This window comes from Leptonychotes weddellii, chromosome 4 (assembly GCF_054177405.1).
Source record: "Leptonychotes weddellii isolate Sample4059 chromosome 4, ASM5417740v2, whole genome shotgun sequence".
Classification (NCBI taxonomy): domain Eukaryota; kingdom Metazoa; phylum Chordata; class Mammalia; order Carnivora; family Phocidae; genus Leptonychotes; species Leptonychotes weddellii.
In genome coordinates this window covers 25,633,178-25,659,055 of record NC_138372.1, presented here as the reverse complement: position 1 = coordinate 25,659,055, position 25,878 = coordinate 25,633,178, and the positions used below count along the sequence as shown (strand labels likewise).

General features: G+C 47.3%; 1 protein-coding gene across 7 annotated transcripts; it reads left to right on the top strand.

The window, feature by feature from the left end:
* Positions 1 to 639: 639 nt before the first annotated feature.
* Positions 640 to 25,878, top strand: OSCP1 (organic solute carrier partner 1). 7 transcript variants are annotated; one of them, XM_081818082.1, is made up of 13 exons: positions 715 to 853; positions 2,965 to 3,037; positions 3,968 to 4,048; positions 4,769 to 4,798; positions 8,725 to 8,879; positions 12,997 to 13,164; positions 13,854 to 13,934; positions 21,023 to 21,126; positions 21,577 to 21,705; positions 22,245 to 22,314; positions 23,719 to 23,858; positions 24,813 to 24,876; positions 25,096 to 25,878. In XM_081818082.1, the coding sequence occupies exons 5-13, from the start codon at positions 8,748 to 8,750 to the stop codon at positions 25,210 to 25,212; spliced, it is 1,005 nt and encodes a 334-aa protein (XP_081674208.1). In that variant the 5' UTR covers positions 715 to 853; positions 2,965 to 3,037; positions 3,968 to 4,048; positions 4,769 to 4,798; positions 8,725 to 8,747; the 3' UTR covers positions 25,213 to 25,878. The 7 variants fall into 7 exon arrangements, with proteins under 7 accessions (XP_081674212.1, XP_081674206.1, XP_081674208.1 ...); XM_081818084.1 differs by lacking the exon at positions 4,769 to 4,798; XM_081818086.1 differs by lacking the exons at positions 2,965 to 3,037; positions 3,968 to 4,048 and having other exon boundaries at positions 640 to 853.

Genomic DNA, 25,878 nt, shown 5'->3' with positions numbered 1-25,878 from the left:
AGCAGATTATAGGAAGGTGATGCTGGAGCTCAAGATGGGGGTAAACTACAGGACGCCCTCAATGTAGAGAAGTAGGTGGGAGGCCTGCTCAACAACGTGAAAGAGCTTCGGAGAAGCCCCAGCACGCGTCCTGCGGGAGCAGGACAGACAAGAGCAAGCCTGGTTTGATTCACTCCAAGTAGCTTTTAGGAAGGAAACGCAAACTCAAGGACTTCCGGCCCTCCCCCCATTCAAAAGAAAAGTCCATTATCATTTTATTGAGCGCCTTCGTGGCATTTTGCACATCTCATGGATTCCCCTCTGCACCCATGAGAGGTGGGTCACCCCTCCACGTTCCGTGCCCAGAGTCGCACAACTAGGAAAGGGCGGAGCCGGGATTCCACCTCAGGTCCGGCCGCCCCGAGCTCGCTCGGAAGTTCTGCTCGGGCCTTCCTCGTTCTCGGGCCGGGGGGATGGGAGGATGTCGGGCGAACCTACTGGGCCAGGCCCTGCCCCTGCCTCTGCCTCCGCGCCGGAGGGAAAACCACCGCTACAGCAGAGCCGGGGACCCAGCCTACCGCGGAGGCCGCTGCCACCGGCCCAATCAGCGTCCGCCCCGGGCGCCTCCCAACAAACGGCCCGCTGATTGGCTCGTTCTGCCATCCGCCGCGTTGCCCTGGCAACCAGGCGACCGGACGCGGAGGCCGGCCTCCGGCTACCCAGTCCCGTGGCCCTTCGCCTCCTCCGCCCTCATCTGGCACCATGTCGCTGCGGACACTACCGCTGCTCTTCTTGAACTTGGGCGGGGAGATGCTTTACATCCTGGACCAGCGGCTGCGGGCCCAGAACATCCCGGCAGACAAGGCCCGCAAAGGTGAGAGGCGCCCGGCCCGCACAGCCCACCCCACGCCCGGCAGCCCGTCCCGCTCACCGCCGCCGCCGCGCGCGCAGCCGGAGCTCCACAGCCAGGCCCCCCTGCAGACTGACCAACACCCCTGCACCCCGCGCTCCTGTAGCCAGGGACCTTTCTCACAACTCCACAGCGCCATCCGCTCAGGGCCCCTCGGGAGTCAAATTCCCCAAAAGATGTTTTCACAGCAGAAGGATTTAATACCCGCGCTAGGGTATATTATTAGGGAACCTGACACACGCACACACACACACACACCACACACACACACACCATTTCCTCATCCCCTCAAATTGGAGAGATGATTTCCCTATCTCTCTTGACAACCAGTCCCTCCCAAATGTAGGAGACCGAGCTGCCCACCACCTATAGAAACAGTTTGCTAGTCCAAGCAACCTCTTCCCCCAGCCCCCCACCCCAACAGGTGCTGATTCTCCTGTCCTCTGCATGGTATCCTCCATGAGCTGGAGGCCAGTTTTGCTAACTTCAGAAGCTATTTCTAGAAAGGTGGGGTTCTGAAATAACAGATGAATAAGAAGACATAAGAAAGTTACGTTATTCCCTTCACAATTATTGGAAGAGAAGGCAGTTCTGGAAATAATTATATGAGAGCTTATAAAATGCAAAATCTGTCACCCATATACACCACATCTAATCTCCAGAGAAATGACCACCCAGAACTCTCTGCCACCATTTTCTTCTTTTCCTCCCTTCTCAACCAACAACTGGTTTCACCAAGTTTCCTGGGATTAAGTACGGAAGAAATATATATTTCAAGGTAGAGAAAGATATGGTATAAAGGTAACTGACATGACCCCAGATTAAAAATGTATTCTATCCAGCAATCTGTATGCTCAACTGATGTTAAACGTACATATTCAGATGTTAAGCATACATATTCAAATATTCACTATTGTGTCTGTGCAATTGAGTCCATGTCCATGCACAAAGAGATCAAAAGAACCCACTATCCCATACCCCCTCCATTCATTCTGCACACTGCTGCCCATGAGTGTGCTAAAATGCAAATCTGTCCATACTCCCTGCTACTTAAAACCCTTTGTCAGCTTACACTGATGTTTGGATGGAGACCAAGTCTTTGGCAGGACATTTCAGGGCCTTTGCTGACCTAATCTCTCTCCACCTCTGCAGTCCCACTTTCCACCACTGCCCGCCTCCTACTTTATATCCTAATACCAAACTGCTTATAGGCCTACATTTAAAACATGTTCATTCACGTTTCCATGCTAATAATCCCCATTCTACCCCAAAGCTCCCATTTCTATGCTAATGGTTCCTCGTCCATTCTGCATTATTCAGCTTGAGAATCAGCTCCTTCAGGAAGCCTCCCCACACCGGGAAAGGGTCTGAGAATACTCCCATAGTACCCCATGCATGCCTCTCCCTATCTTATCACTGGCCAGGTTATACTGAAATGGTCTGTGGGTGTCTCCCCCGCACGTGATTATCATCTTCATCTTTGTACTCCAGCACCTAGCATAGTGTCTAGACCAGAATAAATTGGTGTTCAGTCAGTGTTTGTTGAACTGATGATCTAAATTGGCTGTTTTATATGATGTTGCCGTTTCTTCCTCAAGAGGGTTCTGTTTTCCTTGGCACACATGTGTTGTCATTGCATTTGGACTAATGGCACCACTGAGCTGACCTTGCACTGGTGGTCTGCATCTTAAAAAACGGTATAAATTAGCAATTAAGAGCATACTCTCTGCAGCCATGCAGTTGGGTTCCAATTCCAGCTTTGCTCTTTAACTAGCTGTATGTCCTTGGAGTGTATCCTCTTTAAGCCTGTTTCTTTTTCCATAAAATGGGCATCATACATACTCACAGCAAAGTTGTCAGAATTGAATGAGATCATGTTTTCAACATGTTTAGCACAATGAGTGGCAGGTGTTGGCTTTCAAGAGGGGGTCTGGGCAAGACCCTGTGAATATGAAGGGATTGGTTTCCTTTGTCTTCAGGAGCTACAGTTCTTCTGGGTCTGCTAAATACAGCTTTAGGGAGTTTCAACCATTTTTAGTAATTCACATTCACACACTCTTTCCCCCCTTCCACAGTTTAGATGAGTGTCAGACATCATGTGAGATGCTGGATGGAGCCTGAGCCAGCCCTTCTGTACATTCACTGGAGGTAGGGCTTTGCATCAGTCTCGTCCAGTAACTGCTTCTAAAACCGGGGGACATATCTTCCTAACAACACCAACATTTATTAAGCACTTACTGTCTACCAAGGACTTCTCTGAAGACTTTAATCCCCACAACTATACTATCATGTAGGTAATACTATCCCTATTTTACAGATGGGGAAACTAAAGTTAATTTGCCTGGGGTTACATAGTCAGTAAGAGGAAGCGTAAAGGATTTGAACCCAGGTCATCAGGCTCCAGAGCTCACACTCTTAGCCAGTATGTCCTTAAGTGCTACACTATACTTCCATATTTGGGGGGACTGTATCAGAATCTTTGGGGGTGCGGGGAATGGGAGGTCGGGAAGAGAGGGGGAGCCCTGAAGAAATTGTCCAATGGACCCACTGATTTTATGAAAGAAATGACAGAAAGTAACTGGCTCATGGGGACTCGTAGAAGATAGCGAGAAAACAGGGTGGAGAGTGCAGGATTCAGAAAGCTGAGAAACACCCATCTATCCCACCATGTAGAGCTGGTGTAGCTAAAGGAGCCGCTGTGACAGTTGCTGGTGCACAGAGGCCTATAAAACACAAGACACTGTAAACGAGTCCCCCGTTGATGCTGTGAATGGAAATCATATTTCTTCAAGGTGTTTTCATTCTCTTACACAACTAATTGGTCTGGAGGCCATGCCGTTCCCACGAGGCCATTGCAGATACTGCAGTTTTTCACCACAGTGGAGGCCTCTAGTTTGGCATTCAACAGAAAGGAAGTGCTCTCGCCATGGGGCAACTTTTGAGTGTTGCATATGAATATTGTCCCCCGTTTTAAGCAATAGCAAGAATAATAAAAGTGCCTTTGCCTCACTCCAGTCCTCTTAAAAATACTCATAAATAAGACCCTATTACATTTTGTTTACATTCCTCATTTTACAGAAGGGGAAACAGACACACAGCCAGTAAGTGATTTTTCCAGGAGGAGCAGATCACAGTGAAGTACTGAGCAACCAAATGGTGGTGAGGTTCTGTTTTTATTTTTCTAGTTCCAATTTAGCAGGCAGCTCTGGATAGCCTTGGGCCTTCCTCCCACTCAAAATATAACTAAAGTGAAATTGGCATAAGCAAGTCATCTGGAAAAATAACAGAAAGGCAGAACATGGTTTACTTTCCCCTGGATCCTCAGGAGGACCGGGGCGGGAGCGCGCAGCACTCCAGCGACCTCTGCTGGAGCTGAGCGTCATTGCCCTCAGGAGGGGGCCAACGCGGGACATGCTTTTGCCAGCTAAACAGCAGGTAGCCACTGTCCCTTAGAGTACTTGAGCCCCTTGTGGCACCACCGCCCCGGTCCTCCTGAGTCAGATGCTTAACTGACTGTGCCACCCAGGCGCCCTTGTAAAGCCTTCCTTTGAATGAGGTGTATTCTCATAGCATTAGAGAAAATGACTTCTCGGGCCTTTCAAGATAAACCCAGGGGAGCTAGTTCCGGGTTTCCTCTCCCACGAGGTTCCTCTCGGGAAGGTATAGCCTCTCCAGGGCTTTTTGGGAACTTGTTATTTACCCGTCATCCTTTTCAAAGTTTCAAATGGAAGGCAGAGAGTATTTGCATTAGACATTAATGCAAACATGCAAAGTAAAGTTTCAAAGACCAGATCATTGGAATTTCTATTTTTAAAGCCTCCTTGAAAAGAATGTTCTTGCTTCATGAACTGGTGTTTTCTTTTTATATGCTTCATGTAGATGAATGGACAGAGGTGGACAGAAAACGAGGTATGCTATCTCTGGGCTGCATGCGTTCAGTCTGCATCCACAGGCTCACTCGGTCCTTCGTCATTGGGCTTACTGGGGGACCACCCTAAATATGTCTAAGAAAGACACAGGCGTGAGTTTCTCTTTAGCCAAGAGACTGGTTGTACGTTGGAATCTCTTACTTAAATAAATACAGCATGTCAGATGAAAACCAAGCACACTTTGGCCGAAGGACCATATGGCACCTGAGGTATTTGTCCTTTCGTCTGTTCCAAGTTTTGCAGGGCATTAGCTACACTTCTGGGTCGGCTGCCCTATTTGATAGTCCTTAAAATAATTCTGTGACAGTATCGTGCAGCCAAAGAATTGTGCTTCGACACCAGGGCTCCTCCCTGAGCCATTCTGCTCAGCACCCAGAGATCTCTACCGAGCAACGGAGGGACATGGAAGCAGGTGGCTGCATGCGAAGCGCGCATGCGCTATGGCCTTGTGCCGAATCTTCCATTTTCCCTTCACCCACGACTAGCAGCAAACTTGAATAAAACCTTAGCCTTTCTCACCCTTAAATGTCGCAAGGACCTTCCATCACTTGACATTTGGGTGCAGTTGATGCATGTCATCAGCCATTGTCCTCAATGTTTTCAATGCTCTCAGCCTACCAAGTGTGCTGAGGAGATGACGCGTGTAATATGTAAGAGCACGGGCATTAAAATCAAACACCCCATCCTAATTTCACTTCCACCACCAGCTGTGTGACCTTGGACTTTAACCTATCTAAAACTCAACGTTCCTCCTTGATAGAATAAGGAGAATAATTCAGAGTTGTCTTGGGGTTTAAATGAGAGAATGCATGGAAACTTCTAAGGCCAGTGCCTGGGACATAGTAAGGATTCAAAAGCCGTAACCATCCAGAAGTAGTAGCTTCTCCCTTTTACCCTGGGTTCCAAATTGCATGTTCCCCAAAACAAATGTATAGTGGAGGTAGCTGGTAAAAACTCAGTTGCTTTCATCAAGAGAATTATTTCATCAGGCCAGGCTCAAAGAAAAACCCAACTGAAGTGCTTGATACACTTTTACTGACTTTTACCATTTCCTGTGAGCTATTTTTGGCCCACCTCTTGACGCAGGGCAGAATTTCAGGCAAGAGGTGTGGATTATGAAGGCTGTTAGCATACATAATTGAATCATTGGAATTTATTTTAACTTAGGCATGACAAAATAATGAGGAGAAACTGACTTCAGAACCCAGGACGAGCAACCTTATCTGTTAAGAACTCAGTTACTAACACTTCTGATGCAACTGTGAAAATTTATTTCCTTCCCTGCCCTTAGTCTCTGTCCCTCGAAACCTGGCTCCTAGTGCATTCCTGCCTCATGAAATTATGCAAAGCTCATGCGAGTGCCAAAAACTAACACCAAGACTGACTGACAGGTCTGCTTAAACCCATTTCTCAGGTTTAACTTAAATATGACCTGGGCTACTTCTCTAGGGCAGGGATAGCTGCCAGTTCCACTTTGTGCCCTGGTGTTCATCTCACGTCTGGTACAGATTTAGGCCCACCTCAACCAAGTGCTAGGTAAAGCACAGGGTAAGACGTAAACTTGTCAATTTGTGCCCCCAGAGTCCTTCCAAAGACTTAAATTCGAGAGGCGGGAGCTCTGGGTACCAGGGCCCAATCATCAAACTGCCATTTCCTCTGTGGGGTCATTTGTGTTCACTGCTCGGCCCACAGGGACAGGGCGTGCTGTACTCTTAACAACAGGAGAACTTTCTGGTTGTTAGGGTGCAAGGAGCCGTGATGATATATAGGCTATTCACTTCCCAGGGGGAAAGGCTTCATTTTGCTTTTTACTTTGCCAGAGTGACTAACAATCCCCCTGCAATTTTCTTTCTTTTAGAACTGATGTATTTGGGTCTAAGCTATATTCATAGATACTGCTAGGGACTCTTAAAAGACTCTAGAGAAATGGCTCAGCACCCAGACGAATGGCAGCTTCTGAAAGCATTGACATAATCAGAGCTGATGCGATTCTTCAACTGGAATTCTTCCTCTTGGGCACTCCTCTTTGCCCTACATAAATCTGTAGAAAGTTCTTCAAATTCTTTCTCTCAATGCCTTGTGTGTGGCTTTTCATTTGTACCTATTTCCTTGCAAATTCTGCATTTGATATAGGCTATGGTAAGAAAAAGGTAGAAAACCCAGTTTCTTACCGGTCCTTGCTTGCCTAGGTCAAAGACAAAAGACCATTCATGAAGCAAACCCAGAAAAGTTCCTATGTCTCCAAGCTGTCCACACTGGGGAAATGTTAGTGCACATTAAGGGCAAGCTGCGATGGGTTCAAATTGTCAGATGTGAGAGACAACCTGTGTTGGTAATGGATTAGGTTCTTCCTCACAAAGAGGATGGAGCCTCAAGTAAAGTCCAAGGTCAAGTGTGAGTTCAACACATCTGTAGGGAGTCAGTCATTTAGTTCTTTTGTGTCAAAAGGTGGGGAATCCCCTCCCCCCCTCTAAATTTAAATACAATGAAGAACCTCCCCCTTCTCCCCAAAAATGCTCTTTGAGATGCTTTTAATATTTTATTTGTTTGTTTGTTTGTTTATAAGTAGGCTCCACACCCAGCGTGGAGCCCAACACAGGGCTTGAACTCACCACCCTGAGATCAAGACCTGAGCTGAGATCAAGAGTCAGACTGAGCCACCCAGGCGCCCCAAGATTTTATTTTTTTAAGTAATCTCTACACCCAAAGTGGGGCTCAAACTCACAACCCCACGATCAAGAGTCGCATGCTCTACGAACTGAGCCAGACGGACACCCCAATGCTGGCCTGGCCCCCAGGGTACTTCTATCAATTACTTAAAGCTGGAGAGGTTGCCTGAAACCATGACCTGAATGACCCACCTTGCCTTCCATCTCTAAAATACACGGTCACAACCAATCACCTGGTGCAACCTTTGGCAAGAGAGAGGGGCATTTGTATCCTTCAGTGATAATCACTCATGTTTAATAATTGATTTTGTATAATTATTGTAAGTTATCAGTTTCCTTTCAAATTTTAATTACCGTGAATATACATTCTCAGCATCCTTATCCTGTCACCCTTAGGCCAGGATATATCTGGCTTAATTAAGAATAATCTGTGTTCATACATACCTGTTCCTATTTCTTGTACCAGAGGGTTTTCCTAGCCTTCAATTAATATTATTTGAGTAGCACAAAATATCGAAATGAACAAGTGAATAAAGAACTAGAATTATAGACACTTTGGTTTGCACGTGCCTTAGGATTTTTATTCTCACCAGATGGAAATTTTCCATTTGAACAACAATATGAGACACATCACCACAGTGTAATATCAATATTATAGATCAAATGTAGAAATTAAGACATTCTAAAATGGTGCTGATCTGAAGTACATGTTTGTAGAAACATTAGAAAAGTTTTCATCTCTAACCAGTGGGTAGATTTGTCTATTTTCATAAAATGTTTTTTCTTTAAAAAGAGTCAATTACCGTTATTGGTCCCACTTTTATGAAATTTAATTTTAAGTAAAAACATTATAGATTAGCTAAACAAACCAAAAAAAGAGCAATGTTGTTTCTCATTTTAAGGAAGAGATCTAATCTAAAATGTTCATAGGAATTTTTTTAAAGAAACATCTCCCCTATCATCAAGTGAGATAATGTATGTGCAAAAGTGGTTTGTAACCACTGAAGCACATTGTCACATTTATGTTTGCTCAGAGACAGTCTCATAAAGTACTCTGGACCCTGCTTTCTATTGGGATACCTGTGTGGTTTCTCCTGAGGGAGCAGATCTCACCAGCACATCAGCATCCCCACTCTGCGTAGACCCAGCTCCTGCATTCCATTCATATACAGAGAGCATTTCCTGAATAAAGCTTCCTTCAGTACTTGCTTAGCTGTATTCTCTCTTGTCTCTACAGTTCTGAATGACATCATCTCAACCATGTTCAATCGAAAGTTTATAGAGGAATTGTTCAAACCGCAAGAGCTCTACTCCAAGAAGGCCCTGAGGACTGTCTACGACCGCCTGGCTCATGCTTCCATTATGAGACTAAACCAGGCCAGCATGGATAAGGTGAGCAGAGAGCTGCCTCTGTCCCGCTGGTTGCATTTCTTGTACCTTTGGTGCATGAGCACAGACTGGGTCAAATGAGATGATGTATGCAGTGGTGCCTTGCCAAAAAAAGACACTTGTAAGTATCAGTTGTTGGTATTGAGTTCCAGAGTTAGAAAGGACCTCAAGTCATCCATCCCAACCCCTCTGATGTTCATGTCGTTCCACCTGCCCAGAGAGAGAGCTGGTGTTCATGCCCATATTCAGGAACACACACCTCGACCCAGTGCAAGTGCCTATCCCTAAAAACTTTAATTCTGCTTCAGAACAAATCTCAGCTCTGTGATGAGGAAACCGGGCATTTTTAAAGCAAATTCAAAACTGCTCAGTCTTTAGTTAGAACATGAACATATTGGGGCACCTGGGTGGCTCAGTTGGTTGGGTGTCAGCCTTTGGCTCGGGTCATGATCCTGGGGTCCTGGGATCAAGCCCGTGTCAGGCTCCCTGCTCAGCAGAAGTCCTTCTCCCGCTGCCTCTCCCCCTGGCTCGTGTTCTCTCACCACACTCTCTCTCTCAAACGAATGGATAAAATCTTTAAAAAAAAAAAAAGGAACATGAACATATCTGTTTCTTTCTTTCTTTTTTTTAAGATTTCATTCATTTATTTGGCGAGAGAGAGCTCAAGCACGGGGAGTGGCAGGCAGAGGGAGAGGGAGAAGCAGGCTCCCCACTGAGCAAGGAGCCCGACGTGGGGCTCGATCCCAGAACCCTGGGATCATGACCCCAGCAGAAGGCAGACGCTCAACTGACAGAGCCACCCAGGTGCCCCTGAACATATCTGTTTCTTTGGGACACAAATTATTGGGGCATTCTGCAAAATCTCCTATTCAAAAAACTCTCCTGTTCAGAATATAGGTACTCCCCTCTCCCTGTATGGGGGCTATACTCAGTGACTTCCTTCCAAAGGGACAGTATGGAAAGGGAAGAGAACAGCTGACTTACAGTGGAAAAATGACAAACACTATAAGGTCAATGACAATGGTGGTAAGTCACATTGGTTGTGTGTACCCTGATATAGTGTGATGAGGATAGCACTCTACCTCTGTGGTCTTCCTCCTAAAAACCCACACCCCATTCTGATTGTGAGAAAAACATCAGAGAGATGGGGCATCTCGGGGGCTCAGTCGGTTAAGCGTCTGCCTTCGGCTCAGGTCATGATCCCAGGGTTCTGGGATCAAAACCCACATCGGGCTCCCTGCTCATGGAGAGCCTGCTTCTCCCTCTCCCTCTGCTGCTCTCCCTGCTTATGCTCTCTTTATGTCAAATAAATAAAATCAGACAGATAACATTTGGAGGTCATGTTACAAGTACCTGAGCAGTACTCAAAACTCTCAAGGTCGAGGTGCCTGGGTGGCTCAGTCGGTTAAGCGACTGCCTTCGGCTCAGGTCATGATCCTGGAGTCCCGGGATCGAGTCCCACATCGGGTTCCCTGCTCAGCAGGGAGTCTGCTTCTCCCTCTGACCCTCCCCCCTCTCATGCTCTCTCTATCTCATTCTCTCTCTCAAATAAATAAATAAAATCTTTAAAAAAAAAAAAAACTCTCAAGGCCACCAAAAACAAGGACAGTTAGAGAAATCATTACAGCCAAGAGAAGCCTAAGGAGACCTGATGACTAAATGTAACTGGGGTCCTGGAACAGAAATAGGACATTAGGGGAAAACTAATGAAATCTGAATAAAATATGGACTTCAGTTACTTTTAATATAGCAATAATAATAATTTTAAAAGAATTCATTTTTTAGTTCCTCCATTATGTGAATGTTTGTAAGTCCTGAGGACTGACAGTGAGTGCCAAGTATACAAAATCCGTGCTCACTTCCGGCTGGTACCTGGCAACCTCAGGGAGCTGTCTCCCTTTAACTGTGTCCTTACCTCCTCTCACTTATTTCTGGAAAGCTCCTTTATCTCCTTGAGCCTCCATTGTCTAATCTATAAAATGGGGATAATAATAGCTTTTTCATCAGTTTCAGGAGGATTAAGTGAGAAAACATAAAACACGTAGGCCTGGCACATAATAGATGTTCAATCAGTGTTAATCATCTCCTCTGCTGCTTGCTCTTCTGCCTTTGAGAAGGTTTAGGTTTCCATGGAGAAAGGACACAGAATTTGGAATAAAAAACCTGGATTCAAGTCTTAGCTCTACCATACTAGCTGTAGACTCAATTTACTGAATAACTCTGAACTTTAATTTCTTTGTCTTCTACCTGGTTTTATCCTTTATTCCTCTCATGGGGTCCTGTCGACAACAGGTGCTTAACGTGTGATAATGATGGCAGAGAGTCCCAAGTCTGTATCTTTAGTTTTATACATTCCCCCCCACACACACCCCAGGGTGTTCCTGGGTATTCTGCTTTCCAAATGAAATATTTAGCTGCATGTTGGAGAAATGGGATCATGTAGAAAGTTCTAGCAAATGCCTTAGGATCTGAACGTCCTGAGTTCAAAGCTCATCCTGCCATTTATTACCAGCTGTGTGAAATTAAGCAAGTCCCTTCATTTTTAAACTGGGGTTAGCATCTTCGTCATAGAGTCCATGTGAAGATTAAATGGGACCAAACAAGGTGATATATGTGAGTGCGCTCAGCACTACACTCCGTGGGTGTAGATTATCCTCCATCCTGCGTCAGGCATGCCCTAGCTTCTCTCCCAGACCGGTTCCTTCCACCCCCATCCCCCAGACTGCCCTGCCACTGTCAGCATCGGCCTTCTCCCAGGCACTAGGTGGAAAACACTGTGGTCATTTCATTTTTTTTTTTAATTTAAAGATTTTATTTATTTATTTGAGAGAGAGAATGAGATAGAGAGCATGAGAGGGGGGAGGGTCAGAGAGAGTGGCAGACTCCCTGCTGAGCAGGGAGCCGGACGTGGGACTCGATCCCGGGACTCCAGGATCATGACCTGAGCCGAAGGCAGTCGCTTAACCAACTGAGCCACCCAGGCACCCCCACTGTGGTCATTTCAGACAGCCCTCATCTCCGGCCCCAAACCTACTCAGGCAGTCGCCATAGGTGACAGTTTGTGTGAACCTATGCCTGCAGCCTTCTGCTTCCACAAAACCTATCTTGACCACTTTGGTCCTCACCAGTGTCTCGCCTCTGATGGTTCGTGGACGGCCAGACCGCACGTGGGGCTTGCTGATATCTCATTAAGGATTGTTCACCATTTAAAATTGCTCTTACATGGTTGTAGGATTTCACACTTGCCACACGCACACATACTCTCCCCTTGACTTCTCTCAGCAGTTTAGCAACGACAGGAAATTAGGGAGTAATTCTTTTAAGATTGTATTTATATATATACTTATTTATTTGAGAAAGAGAGCTCGAAAGGGGGGAGGGAGAATGAGAGAGAAAAATCTCCAGCAGACTCCACACTGAGCAGGGAGCCCAGACCATGAGATCATGACCTGAGGCGAAATCAAGAGTTGGCCACTTGGGTGCCTGGGTGGCTCAGTCGTTAAGCGTCTGCCTTCGGCTTAGGTCATGGTCCCAGGGTCCTGGGATCGAGCCCCACATCAGGCTCCCTGCTCCTCAGGAAGCCTGCTTCTCCCTCTCCCACTCCCCCTGCTTGTGTTCCCTCTCTCGCTGTGTCTCTCTGTCAAATAAATAAATAAAATCTTTAAAAAAAGAACAGTTGGCCGCTCAACCAACTGAGCCACCCAGGTGCCCCAGGGAATATTTTTTACAGATGAGAAAATTCAGGCTCAGAGAGGCAAAGGGACATGGCCAGGGCCATCCACAACACATCGACCACAACAGCAGAGAGCTGGTTTTTGAACTTGCTCTCCCTGAGGCCAGCATCCAGTCCAGGGCCCCACGGCTGCCAATACTGTTCCAAACATGTTCCTGTCAGCAGCATACGTAAGCTGACCAGAAATCCTGGCTTTCCCGGGAATGCCCTGGTTTATACCTGTTGTCCCAGTTTCATTATTCACATCATCCCCTTTTACACTCTTGGTTTGAGTGATAACCGACATGGTCACCTGAGCTGTATGAGATGCCCAGAACTGGTTTTCAGTAAATGCTTGACTGGACGATTGTGTGGAGGTGCTGATGTCTGCTTCTATTTTTTGTGCAGCTGTATGACCTGATGACCATGGCTTTCAAATACCAAATACTGCTGTGTCCCCGGCCCAAAGATGTGTTGCTGATCACTTTCAATCATTTAGACGCCATCAAGGGTTTCATCCAAGACTCCCCAGCCATCCTGCATCAGGTGGAGGAGACTTTCCGGCAGTTGACTGAAGTAAGCGGGGCGCCGGTTCATCACCTCTCAGCCCCATTCTTGTTCTCATTCCCCTGTTAAAAACAGCCAGATTCGGGGCACCTGGGTGGCTCAGTCGTTAAGCATCTGCCTTCGGCTCAGGTCATGGTCCCAGGGATTGAGCCCCGCATCGGGCTCCCTGCTCCGCGGGAAGCCTGCTTTTCCCTCCCCCACTCCCCCTGCTTGTGTTCCCTCTCTCTGTCAAATAAATAAAATCTTAAAAAAAAAAAAAAAAAAAAGCCAGATTCTATGACAGAACAGGATGACGGATGCCAAAGCCTGCCACTCTCCTGAAGAATCCTAAAAATCTACAAGTATCCATTTGGTCATATAACAGGCATTACCGTCTTAGGCCCTCTCACTGTGGGCTTCCACATGCGGAAAGCAACGACACAGGGCATGGCCATTTCCTCTTGACTTTTCTGAAAGGGAGCTGGCGGGGGCCCCTCCAGGTCTGGGGGGAACAAGAGAGGTGAAGTGTCCCCCAACTTGGCCGTGGCCCACTGGGGTCGGCCGCACTGGCTCTGCCGCTGCCCCTCTCAGCCCCAGCAGCTGAGTCCCCTGCCTGCTTCTGTGGCTCCCGCCCCCCAGTGCCCGCCTAGCCCTGCCCGTCTGCACTTCTCACCTCACTTCTGGAAGTGAAGCGCTTCTCTCTGCTTTGCATCCGGCAGATATACGGGGCACTGTCTGCGGGGGAGTTCCAGCTGATCCGGCAGACGCTCCTCATCTTCTTCCAGGACCTGCACATCCGGGTGAGTGAACGGGCGGCCCAGGAGCACGCTGCCACTGCCGTCCTAGGGAAGCAGTGTGCCAAGTGGTCAGGCAAAGGAGGGCTGAGGTTGCCCAGTTAGTGATTCCTCCATGGTTGGCTCCATGATGATAAACTTTCTGATAACAAATCTCAGCAGTTTTTAAATGGACCAAGGAAGACAATGATACCACCATTCCTTCCCAGTTACTTTATGTGTTCCTTTAAAATATGATTTATTCTCTTCTCTGGAGGAAATGTGTTCTCAAGGCTACCAGCCTGATATCAGTGAGAAAGCCTTTTCTCAAACCGTTAGCATCCTTGACTTCTCCAGTATCTGCCCCTGGCAGGAGGCTGCCCTCCCACTCCATGAAACCCACCTTTCCTGGACTCTCATGGCGCCAGACCATCCTGGCCTTGCTTTACCCCTCCCAGCTCTGTGCCCCTCACTCCTTCCTCCCCCTTTCCTTCACCTTCACCTAGGACTTCGGAGTCTCACCTACACCCTCCCCTTGCCCTAGCCCTGCCACCTAGACCCACATCTCCACCTGCTTGCTGAGCTCTCCGTGAGGAGGCACCCAGTGCCTACAATGTAAGGTCTGCAGTGAAACTCATCTCCAAAATTCCAGTCCTGCACCACTTCCAGCATCCCGATTTCTTGTGAGGGCCCCACGACTTCTTCACTCACTCAGCTCAGAAGCAGAGCATGACCTTTGATTCCCCTTCTCTGCTCTTCATCTAAAGCTCTCCCAAGGCTGCCTTTTCAGGGTCCACATCCTCCTTCCCCTCCCCGCTGCCCCCAGGCTGGCTCAGGCCCCCCTCTGCCTGTTGGCTGTGGCTCCCAACTGACCCTGCGTCCTGACCCTGTCAGGCCTACTTGGGACAACTCCACACACTGCTGAGCTCCTGAATGTGGGGCCTGTCTCTCTTGGACAGGACTTCGTTCCTCTGCATAACTTAACACGATGCTCAGGGAAGGATGGGTGATAGGGCCAAATGAGCCGAGGCTCTGGAGTCAAACATCCTGGCGTCTGAATCCCAGCTCCAACACAGCTCCATGAGCTTGGGCAAATTACCTCTCTTGAGCCTTACCTTCTTCATCTGAAAACTGGACATGATGATGCCTTATTGCGAGCGTATACTGATGCATCGTGTGTAATATGTGTGGATTTGCTTGTACGTTTCCTTCCAGAAACTGGTCACAGTGATTACCTCCTGGTTGTGGAGAACTGCATGGAGAATGGGAACAGGACAGAGACTTATGTTCCATCATATATCTTTTGAACCTTTTGAATCTTGTACTTGTGTAGGCGTAACATATTCACACAATAAAATTCAAAAAAAAAGAAGCAGTAGGATGCACTTAGTGCCTGATCATTATTTCCCCTCCACGGACCAGGGAAGACAAATAGATTTCAACTCAGAGGCCAATTTTATGTTTAACCCTCATGAATAATTTTATTTGCTATGGATCGAGTAATAATAACACCAATATAAATTAAGATCTCTAATAGTCATCGATTAAAATAAAAAATATGAAACTACAAATAAGATTAAGTTTTACATTGCTTTAAAATATTGAAAACTCTGCATCAGATTCTTATCAAAATGGTGCCTATTTGGACATTGTTTTATGGATTGTAGCAATATGAGCAGCCATATTGATTTCTCAGTTCTGACAAGATAAAATTCATTATAATGAAAAGACACTCCTAGTAATAAGTTTATAACAAAATCATTAAAATACATTAAACTACAAAATATATTAAGCTTTAATTGCTAAATAGGCAAGCAATGAAACATCAGAATGGTCATGAAGAAAAATAGGAATCACATATCCTGACGATATTCAGCCACCGCTGTGACACTTGGCTGGTCTTCCAAATCTGGTCTTGAATGGTATTTCTGCTCAGCTGCAATTTGTGCTTGCCAAGGCAGATTTTCTCTGTTTTCAAAACAGCCTTGGTAGTCTTTAGATTTGTTAGTAAAACCAACTAAAAGTCAAGAAAACACTGGTCTGATCTAACACTCCCTTGCTTATTGTTTAACCAAAGCAAACGCAAAACGCCGCATCCTGATATCCACAGCTTTCTGTGGTATCAAGAAACAACCTGAAGTGGTCTGAATGTGCTCAAGGCCCTGACCTGCACCCAGGCCTGGCCACAGACCGCCCAAAGACCACTTCCACGTGGAATCCTGAGCAGTTCTTTACAACCATTCCAATCCCCAACCCCCTCAGCCCTCCAGAGTCCTTCCAGAGTTGCCTCCGAAAGGGTAGGCTCCTCAGCTCAGCCACCTTCTCCTGTACTCTCATTCCCATTCATGCTTCCTTCCCTCGAGGACTTTCCTCGTGTGCCTCCCGTTGTTTCAGTTGTTGGAAAACATCATTCCATCTTTGCCTCTTCATAGAACGTTCCCTATCCCTCCCCTCCACGACCCGCTCTGCTTGGAAACAGTTCATCCCTGTGACACTCGTCAATCCACCACAGGTTTATAGAGCGCACCATTTTCAGTGTTAGAGATACAGAAGTGAACAAGACCGAGGCCCTGCCTTAACGAGGTTCTACGCCTAGTAGGAATAGACAGGGAGGATAAGTAAGTCATGTTCTTGTTCTGATAACTTTAGGAAGATGGCAAGATAAGGTAAAGTTATAAAGGGCAACAGAGATGGGATGTCGCCTGCGACCAGCGCTGTCCAATAGCCCTTTCATGATGGAGAGTGTATCTGTGCTGTCTAGTACAATAGCCACTAGCCACAGGTGGCCACTGAGCACTTGAAATATGGCTAGTGTGACCGAGAAACTGAATTTTTAATTTAGCTCAATTTTGTTTTTTTTAAGATTTTATTTATTTGTTTGTCAGGGAGAGAGAGAACACACGAGCAGGAGGAGGGGCAGAGGGAGAAGCAGGCTTCTCCTCGAGCAGAGAGCCCAATGCAGAACTCGATCTCAGGACCGTGGGATCATGACCTGGGCCAAAGGCAGACGCTTAACCGACTGAGTGCCCCCAGGTGCCCCTAATTTAGCTTAATTTTAATAGCCGCACTTGACTAGTAGCTACTGTACGGGACAGCACATCCTTATGAGAGAGTTAGAGTCGAGTCAAGGGCAGCCTTTCTGAGGACAGACATTTTAGTTGAGAACGTGACTAACAAAGACCTCAGGGAAGCACATCTAAACGGAAGGGACAGCAAGTTCAAAGGCCCTGAGGTGGACAAAGCACGACGGAGAGGAAGCCAGTATGAGTGAGGCGCGTGTAAGCAGGAGTGCTGCAGTTCACAGGTGTAGTGTGCAGGGGGGGCACTAACGGATCAGGCCAGACGCCAGTCATAACCGAACTGGCACCTACCAGCTGACTTTAGCTTTATACCCTAGTGAGGAGTTTAGTTTGTTCTTAGAGTAAAGAAAACATTTCAGGCCTCCTAAGGTAAGTGGTAACATGATCTGATTTGTGTTCTGGAAGAGGAACTGCATGGGACAGGGTTGGAGGGAGGACAGCAGTGAGGACACTATTGTAGAAATCTAGGTAGAAAATGAAAGTTCTTGGCGTAGGTGCTGCCACTGGAGATAGCGAGAACTCGTCACATCTGGGGTATCCCTTCAGGGCAAGAGCAGTAAGACTTACTGAGAAATTGAACGTGGGGAGGAAGGAAAAGACGAATGAAGAATGACTACTATGTTTCTGGCCTGAGCAGCTGCTGGTGCCTAGTGCCATTGACTGAGAGGCAGAGGGACTGAGGGAAGTGTATTTGGGTAGAAAAATTAATTAACTCTATCTAAGTTTGATTTGCCTATTAGACCTCCTATTTGGCGATGTCAAATAAGCAACTGAATATGCAAATTGAGAGCCCAGAGGAGAGATGGTCAGCATACATCATAGAGATGGCATTTGAAGTCTTCTGGCTCTTGGTGGAGACTGGTCATTCTCCCTCGTCCACCGGTAGGATGTGAGAAGCAGGGTCGGCATTCTGCCACCTGCCCCCTCACTTTCAGATCTTTATTCTCCTGCCCTCACCAACGTGGCCCTCCTCTAGTGAGGCCAGACCAGCCACTACAACACTGTGCAAACCCTGCACTCAGCACTCACTGCTGAAACTTCCTGCCAAGCCACTCACCTGTGTTCCCAGAGTGTTCACATCCCTGGCTCACTGTCCTCCTGGCCACCAGAGCCCTGTCCCCACCCTCGGGAACATGCCTCATCCAGCACTCTGGCCCCACAGCTCTGTGACCTTCATTTCCTCTTTCCATAGGAAACATGCTTCCTGCCCTCAGGAACTCATTAGAGAAGGGGAAAAGGCACCAAGTGCCTTGCAGATGTTTGATTTTAAAACAGGAGAGTATAAAGAGAGAGGCCACAAAGGAGGGAGTGGTCAGTTCTACCTAAGAGAATCAGAAAAGTCAGGGCGCCTGGCTGGCTCAGTTGGTGGACCATGCGACTCTTGATCTCTGGGTTGTGAGTTCAAGCCCCACGTTCAGTGTAGAGATTACTTAAATAAATGTTTTTAAAAAGAAAAGAAAACGAAAAGTCTTCATAGAGGATCTGACATCTTTTTTTAAAAATGGGTTTTCACAGGCCCATGGGAGATAAGGGGAGGGGTTACCTGGACATCCTAGGTGAAGGACACCACCCCAATAAGGGCATGAGGCACGTAACCGCCTGGGGTATTTGGTGGTGCAGGGGGTGCAGAAGGCTGCAAGCGTTTGGGTATGGCTGGAACGTAGGATTCAAGGAGGAACATGGCTACAGAGAAGAACAAGGGCCAACTGGACATTATCAGGCAGGCAGTAGAGAGCCACTGAAGCAGGGGAGGGACATGGTCAGATAGAAGTTTAGAAGAGTCTCTGCAGCAGCCCATTGGAGGAGGGATCACAACCGGGTGAGAGGGCAGGCAGCGAGGTCAGTTAGGAGGCACCTGCAGTGGCCAAGTCAGAAACAACAAAGGTCTGCACCAGGGACCAGGGCGGAAAGGAGGGGCCAGATACAAGGAGGGATACTGGGGAGGCAGGGCTTGACGACTGAATAGACATAGGAAGGTGGGGGTCAGGGGAGCTCAGACTGCTGGCTTGGTGCCCTCATGGTGTCATCCACTACGACTGGGAACACCAGAGGAGGATCCATGATGACCCCTGTTCTGAGCAGGGTGAATTTGAGGTGCATCCCACGGAACCTATAGGTGGACATGTCTAATAGGCAATGGGATAGATGCATCAAGTGCCCAGGGAAGAAGGCTAAGTGGCAGCTCGAGATCTGGGAGCCATCAGCACGGATGTGAACACTGGGAATACATGGGATCAGCTGGGGGAAAAAAGGGTGGAGTAAGAGGAGAAGGACAGGGGAGAGTCGCACTTAACAGCTGAGGGCCAGCAGAGGGGCTGGGCAAGCAGACAGACCCAACAGTCCTGTCCAGCCAAGGGCAGGTTGTTGGGTCAAACACAGCTACACGTTGGACTGAAGTGTGTCCATTTCAGACCTGCTGTGACATAGTCAACTGTGTAGAATTAGGCTCACAGAGGGTCCAGCACATATATATACATTCCCACGTCTCTAAATTTTCTTTCTCTGTGCTTGTATTCACATTCTTGGTCACAGAATCTCAAGGGCAAAAATTCCTTAACGGTTGTCCAGCCAAACCCTCCAATCAAACCAGTTTACACATTCCCCCGAAAACATACCTTCTGCCCTCCCATCTCTGCTTCTAAAATGTCTTTACACCCACCTTCCTCTAGGACCAGCTCCAAACCCACAGTTAGCCCTACCACCCCCATGCCTGTGGTCATTCTCTTCAGTGGGTCACTTAACTATGCATATGCTACCCAGCATCTCCTGCTTTATACTGTCCCTTTCTCCCATTTTATGCTTGGGTCCTGTGTCCAGTTAGACTGCAATACTGAGAGTATTAGCTACCATGTATTGAGCACTTACTATGTGTCAGACTCTGTGATAACTGCCTTTTCATTATCTGATTTAGCGGGTAACACTTGCCCATTAAATAGATGCTATTATTACCCCTGGTTTACCAAAGAGAAAACCAATGCACAGAAAGGTTGTGTAACTTACCAAAAACCCAGAGCCAAGGAGTGGCCCAGGCGGGGCATGAGCCGAGCCAAACTGCCAGCTTATGAATTCTTACCGCTTCCCATTGTCGTTTGTTTGCACGCAACAGACGCTTACTTTTGATGATATTACGAATATAATCTTGTAGCATTTTAGAGTTAAGGGATCTTCAAATTTATCTCATTTTACAGATGAGGAAGCTAAGATCCAATAAAACTGATTAACTGCTACAGCCTTTATGGGATTTAATCTGACCCTGACCTCGACATGAAGTATGCAAACCAGGGGGCGCCGGCTGGCTCAGTCGGTAGAGCAGGCGACTCTTGATCTCTGGGTTTTGAGCTTGAGGCCCATGTTGGGTATAGATATAGAGATTACCTAAAAAAAAATAAAAATAAATTTTTTTAAAAAGTACAGAAACCAGGGAGTAGAAATAAGCATAATGTGGTGTTTTCAGTCACATAGAAAAACTTCAGACTCTAATGCCAACCGTATCCACGTGCTCTGGCCTCTTCCCACCAGTCCAGCACATGGCCAAAAGATTGGGCTCCAGAGTCAGAAACACAAGGGTTGAATCCTCAGCTCTGCCCCCTGTGAGCTGGCTGGCCTTGAGAAAGTGCCTCAACCTCTAAGCTGCCAATTCCTCACCTGTAAAATGAAGGTTCGGATAGCTCAAGCCTCACAGATGTATGGGAAGTTCGACAGGGAAACAAGGAATGGGTGTGGAATTAGTTTTGAATCGTGGCCCTGTCTCTTACTATTCTCTTCGGGCAAGTCACCTCACTCTGGGAGCCTCAGCTTCCTCATCTCTAAAATGGGGGTAATACAGTTCACCTGGAAGACTTGCTGTGCACTTCAAAAGGTCTGTTTGTAACAACACCGTAACTCTGCAGGGCTAGTTATGCTGAGTCTTTCTGTCTCGTTGTTATAAACTCACTAGGTAACATCCCCAAGCCATTATACATCTACCCATCCTCAGAGTGCTTGTGTCTAGAAAAATATACCAAAAAAATGACAATAAGTGTATTTTTTTTCCAGGTATCCATATTTCTAAAGGACAGAGTCCAGAATTCTAATGGTCGCTTCGTGTTGCCCGTGTCCGGGCCTGTTCCCTGGGGAACTGAAGTTCCTGGACTCATCAGGTGAATTCTCAACTGTAACCGTCAGACCAACGTTGGGGTGCCAGGGAACAAACACGTGGGCCACCACAGAGAATGCGGCACTGCTGGGCGCCCCCTTCCTTCAGTAAAGCACCGCAGGTAGAAGGTCAGGTTCTCATCCCAGCTGTGCCACTGAGCAGACACTTGAGGCCAAGCACCCAGTTCTTCAGGATTCACTTCCTCATCTATTAAATGGTTGCTGTGAGGGTGAATAAGATAATAATGCTCTAAAGTGCTTGCACAGCACCTGGCACATCATATGCACTTGGTAAATATTATTATTATTGTATTATTATTATTATTGCTTCAGCCAGCATCTTTATCTTGAAGGAGTGCACGAATTCCTTTTTGTCCCATAGTACAAAGAATAACGAAGCCTCCAGGACTCCCCAAGCTTGGAGAACATTCCATCATGTCATATTTGTATTGTAGAATGTTCAACGACAGAGGCAAAGAAGTGAAGAAGATAGAATTCAAGCATGGTGGACACTATGTCACTGCACCAAAAGAAGGTTCTTTTGAACTTTATGGAGACCGAGTCCTGAAACTGGGAACCAATATGTAAGCAAATTCTCCCTCCCTGAATGAATTCAAGTCTGAGGGAGGTCACTTCACTTAAAAAACCAGCTTGACTTCCACTATGAAAATCCCTGCTGACAAGTGAAATCATTTCCCCTCTCAGATACAGTGCATGCAGAGCGCTGACATTTTCAAAGGGCCCCCAACATTTCCAAACATAAGGCAACGCACCAGACTGAAAAGATAAATAATTGTCAGTAGCCACGGAAGAGAACTAGCCCAAACCTGTGTCGCAGTGGAGGTCAGAAAGGCGAGGCCTTCACGTAGTGTTCACATTTTCTGCAGTAAAATATGTTCCTTTGCCAGAAGAGCCACTTCCACGCAGCCTCGCAGGTATTTTTCTTTGGGAAAGCATGAAGTCTGTATGGTTGGCACCCACTCAGTTATATTCTGTACTCCCAGCACATTTCTGGATGCTTTTTAATGTCTCAAAATAGAAGTTACGCGCTCTGTTTATGAGTTAGAAGGAAGTCGGTGTGAAAGGGCTGGGCAGTGTTTTTACAATTTTCCGTTGATACCAGGTACAGTATGAACCGGCCCGTGGAAACCCACATGTCTGGAGCATCCAAAAACTTAGCTTCCCGGACACAGGTGAGCTGCTGCCTTCCTTCTTCATCTTCAGAGCTTACTTCTCGACACACAAATCTAGACGGGGAGAAGGGTGGAAACTCTAGACTTCAAAGCTAGCCAGCGTTTTTCCCTCATTGTCTGCCATCTTCTCAGTTCAGCCTTACAAGGACAAAGGTTTTTAATTGTAGTTTCTCATGAAGACTTCCAGTGATCTGACTAATTAGGTAATTTTAGGCTTGGCTCAACCACCATAACTAAGCCGGAACCACACACCAGGCCACGTGAAATAGCATTGTACCAGCGCCCCCCGGGTCTGTGGTGGCGGAGTCCAGCACTGCCGTGTCTTCTGATCATGACAGCAAACCCTTCTCGGTGCTGCCCTCTACAGTGCTGCGGTAGCTACGTTCAAAACGGGGTTTTAGATTCTCTGAATTCCATCTTTGTAAATTCTCACACAAGTCGCTACTAGCTAGCTCTAGGACAGATCAGGAAATATTCAGTTATTTGGCAAACATTTACTGAACTACTGCTATGGGCTGGGAACACAGGGACACAAAGCTGGCTTAGAAGGAGAAACAGGCATGCAGACCAAGGTGTCAGTATAAGGAAAGGCGCCAAGGGACAAAAGAGCAGAGTGGTATTTGGGGGAAGCAGGGAGGCAGCGTCTCTCCTGCATGGCTAGATCATAATGCAACTGAGGCAGGTGGCCAGAGATTTGCCTATACCGGGGCACTGGGGCTTGATTCCAAAGAGGCTTAAGCAGTTTGGACTTTGCCATTTCGGCAGAAGGCAGAGGGGGTTTATCTCCAGCAAGGAAGAAGTAAGAGGAGAACTCTACTTTAGATAACTGGCGGCAGAGTGACAGAAAAAAAAAAAAGACAGTGGAAGAGGCAGAGCAGGGGGGCAGCTCGGTTAGAGGAGCGGGCTTGGAAGGAGGCGTGAGCGTTGAGTGGGCCAGACTGCAGCAGGAGGGACTGGATCCCGGGTGTGTTCACCACAGTCACCACCTGAGGGCAGTGTGGTAGCTCCGATGGAAGGAGGGCCCTGGGCCCCGGGGCATTTGCTGAGACTACTTGGAAATGCCCAGGGAACTAGATTGACAGAAGAGGAAGCAATGTTCTTCTCCTTCAAGGAGGAAGGTCGTCGGAGGAGAACGGGGATGCCTGGGGCCCTCCACTCATCTTGAAAGTGTGAGAATCTCTGGTTTGCTGCCTTGCTAATAAGGGTCCTTCTGCTTCTGATGTGGACTTTTTCTGTTTGGGTTTAAGCCTGTTTTCTATGCTTTATTTGGACACAGTTCTTCCTAGGATAATTTAAACAGTTATTGTTTTGCCTGGTTCTATAATACCACCGTGGGTCTCGAGGGTCTCAGCAGGAAATGTGATCACCTTCATGTGGCTAAAAATCATGAAATTGTTTCTGCAGGAAAGCATTGCTCCAAACCCTCTTGCTAAAGAAGAGCTGAATTTCTTGGCCAGGCTGATGGGAGGGATGGAGATTAAGAAACCCAGTGGCCCTGAGCCAGGATTCCGGTTGAATCTCTTTACCACCGATGAAGAGGAGGAGTACGTTTTAAACCTGTTTCTTACAAGGCATATCTAAAAATCCTAAGTGTGATAAGAACCAAAAAATGGCCATTATAAGCCAGTAACACTTATAAATATAGATGTAAAGGTCACAGAGGAAAACCCAGCAAATTAAATAACCTAGTTAAAGAAGAATCCACCAGTATTAAATAGTCTGAACCTTCTGGATTCATTCAAGAAATAGTTCTAATGTTTTACTTAGCAAAGCATAGCTGAACAAGAAGTATTGGAAGTCAAGATAATCATAGTAAGAAAAATCTGCTAAGAAACCAGAGGGGAGTCAGAGCATGATTGATGTCTTTGGGATAAGACAGTCTCCCCCAAAACCAATAGGAAGAGTCATCCACCCAGATTTATACAGAGCTTTCCAGTTTATAGAGCACCTTTGCACCATTATCTCATGTGACCCTCCTCACAACCAAATATTTGGGGTGGGGGTTGCCTTCCAGTTCCATATCCACTGAACTAACTTTGGTGCACCTGTGTGCTTACATGGTAAGTGCCGGGGACACAAAGATGGGAGTGTAAGACCTAGAGCCTGTGCTCAGGAGCTCGCAGGGTAGGAAGAGAATGTACCGGACACAAGTTATTTTCAGTGCCATGTCATAAATGCGCTAAGGGAGGACTCAGCGATTGACTTTGCACCGGCAGATGGAGGGAGTTGGCATCTGGGCTTGGTGTTGGAGTTTGCCAAGCAGAGGAAGGGGAAAAACATTGTTGGCCCAGTTCAGTACATGCAAAGGCACAGAGACAGATAAGGACTTGACTTTCCGGAGCATCGGGTGCACTGCTTGGGGAAAGGGCAGAAAGCTGAAGGGAAGTGGCAGAAGGTGAGGCAGAAAAAACAGGCAGCGAAATTATCAGATGCCAGCGCGCCACACTGGCAGGGAGAAAACCCTAACCTTTGACCCATTTCTCTACCACCTCCTGCAGACATGCAGCGCTAACCAGGCCAGAAGAGTTATCCTATGAGGTTCTCAACATACAAGCTACTCAGGTGGGTGCAGGCAATTACACAAGCCAAGCGTCAGTCCCCTCCTCATCTCCTGCCAACCTCGAACGTCCCACGCCCTCCCTTCTCTCTCACCAGCATGTATCCAGAGTCCCTATTCTGACACGCATTACAGTGGCGGGACAAAAATTCAACACCATCTGTTCGGAGAAGCCGCCTTGCTGAAACACCCTTCTCAGCCTTGCCCTCTCACTTCTCCAACAGGACCAGCAAAGGAACGAGGAGCTGGCTCGCATCATGGGGGAGTTTGAGGTCATGGACCAGCCGAGGCAGAGCGCCAGCAAGGGGGATGATCTGCTTGCCATGATGGATGAGTTATAGCTGTGCTGGCCCGGCTCGCCCCCCCAAACGCCCCCTATGGGACAGGCTGCCGGATAAGGACCCTGGGGATGCTCCAGGGAGCAAAATGATGCTGCGAGTTTTATACTGAGCGTTAACTCCCATTTCTGTCTATGTTGTAATGAACTACGCAAGTCTCCCTCAAGGAGTGCCATGTCTGGAAGGCACACACATACGGAGGTTTTCAGCAAAATAGATTCTGGCTTTTAAATTGGACCTTTTCTGTTTTCTTCTGGCTTTATGGCAACCACCCAAAGCATCCTGGGTCATAGGTTCAAGCACCAGAGTCGCTGAGGGGGCGCACCTGTTGCTGCTCTCAACTGTACCTTTCCTGTGGACACGTGCAGCCCACAGATGCCTGTCTGTGGGTCATCACGAGACTTCAGAGCTTCCTGGGACGTACTCAGCCTTGTGAGTGAGTTTGAAATAGGTGGGAAAGGCGGTTGGGGCCCAGTTTAGACAGTCCTCCTCTACCCTGGAAATTGTAACCTCAGAGGCTGAGTAAGCCAAGCCGTGACCGGGAACACGCAGCTGGGCCCCACGCGGAGCAGGTGGGTGTTCTCTGTCGTTCTCTGCACATCTCACTATCTGTATGTGGTGTGGGCTTATCCCATATGGAAATGTGTAACAAGGAAACGGTTTGCTTGA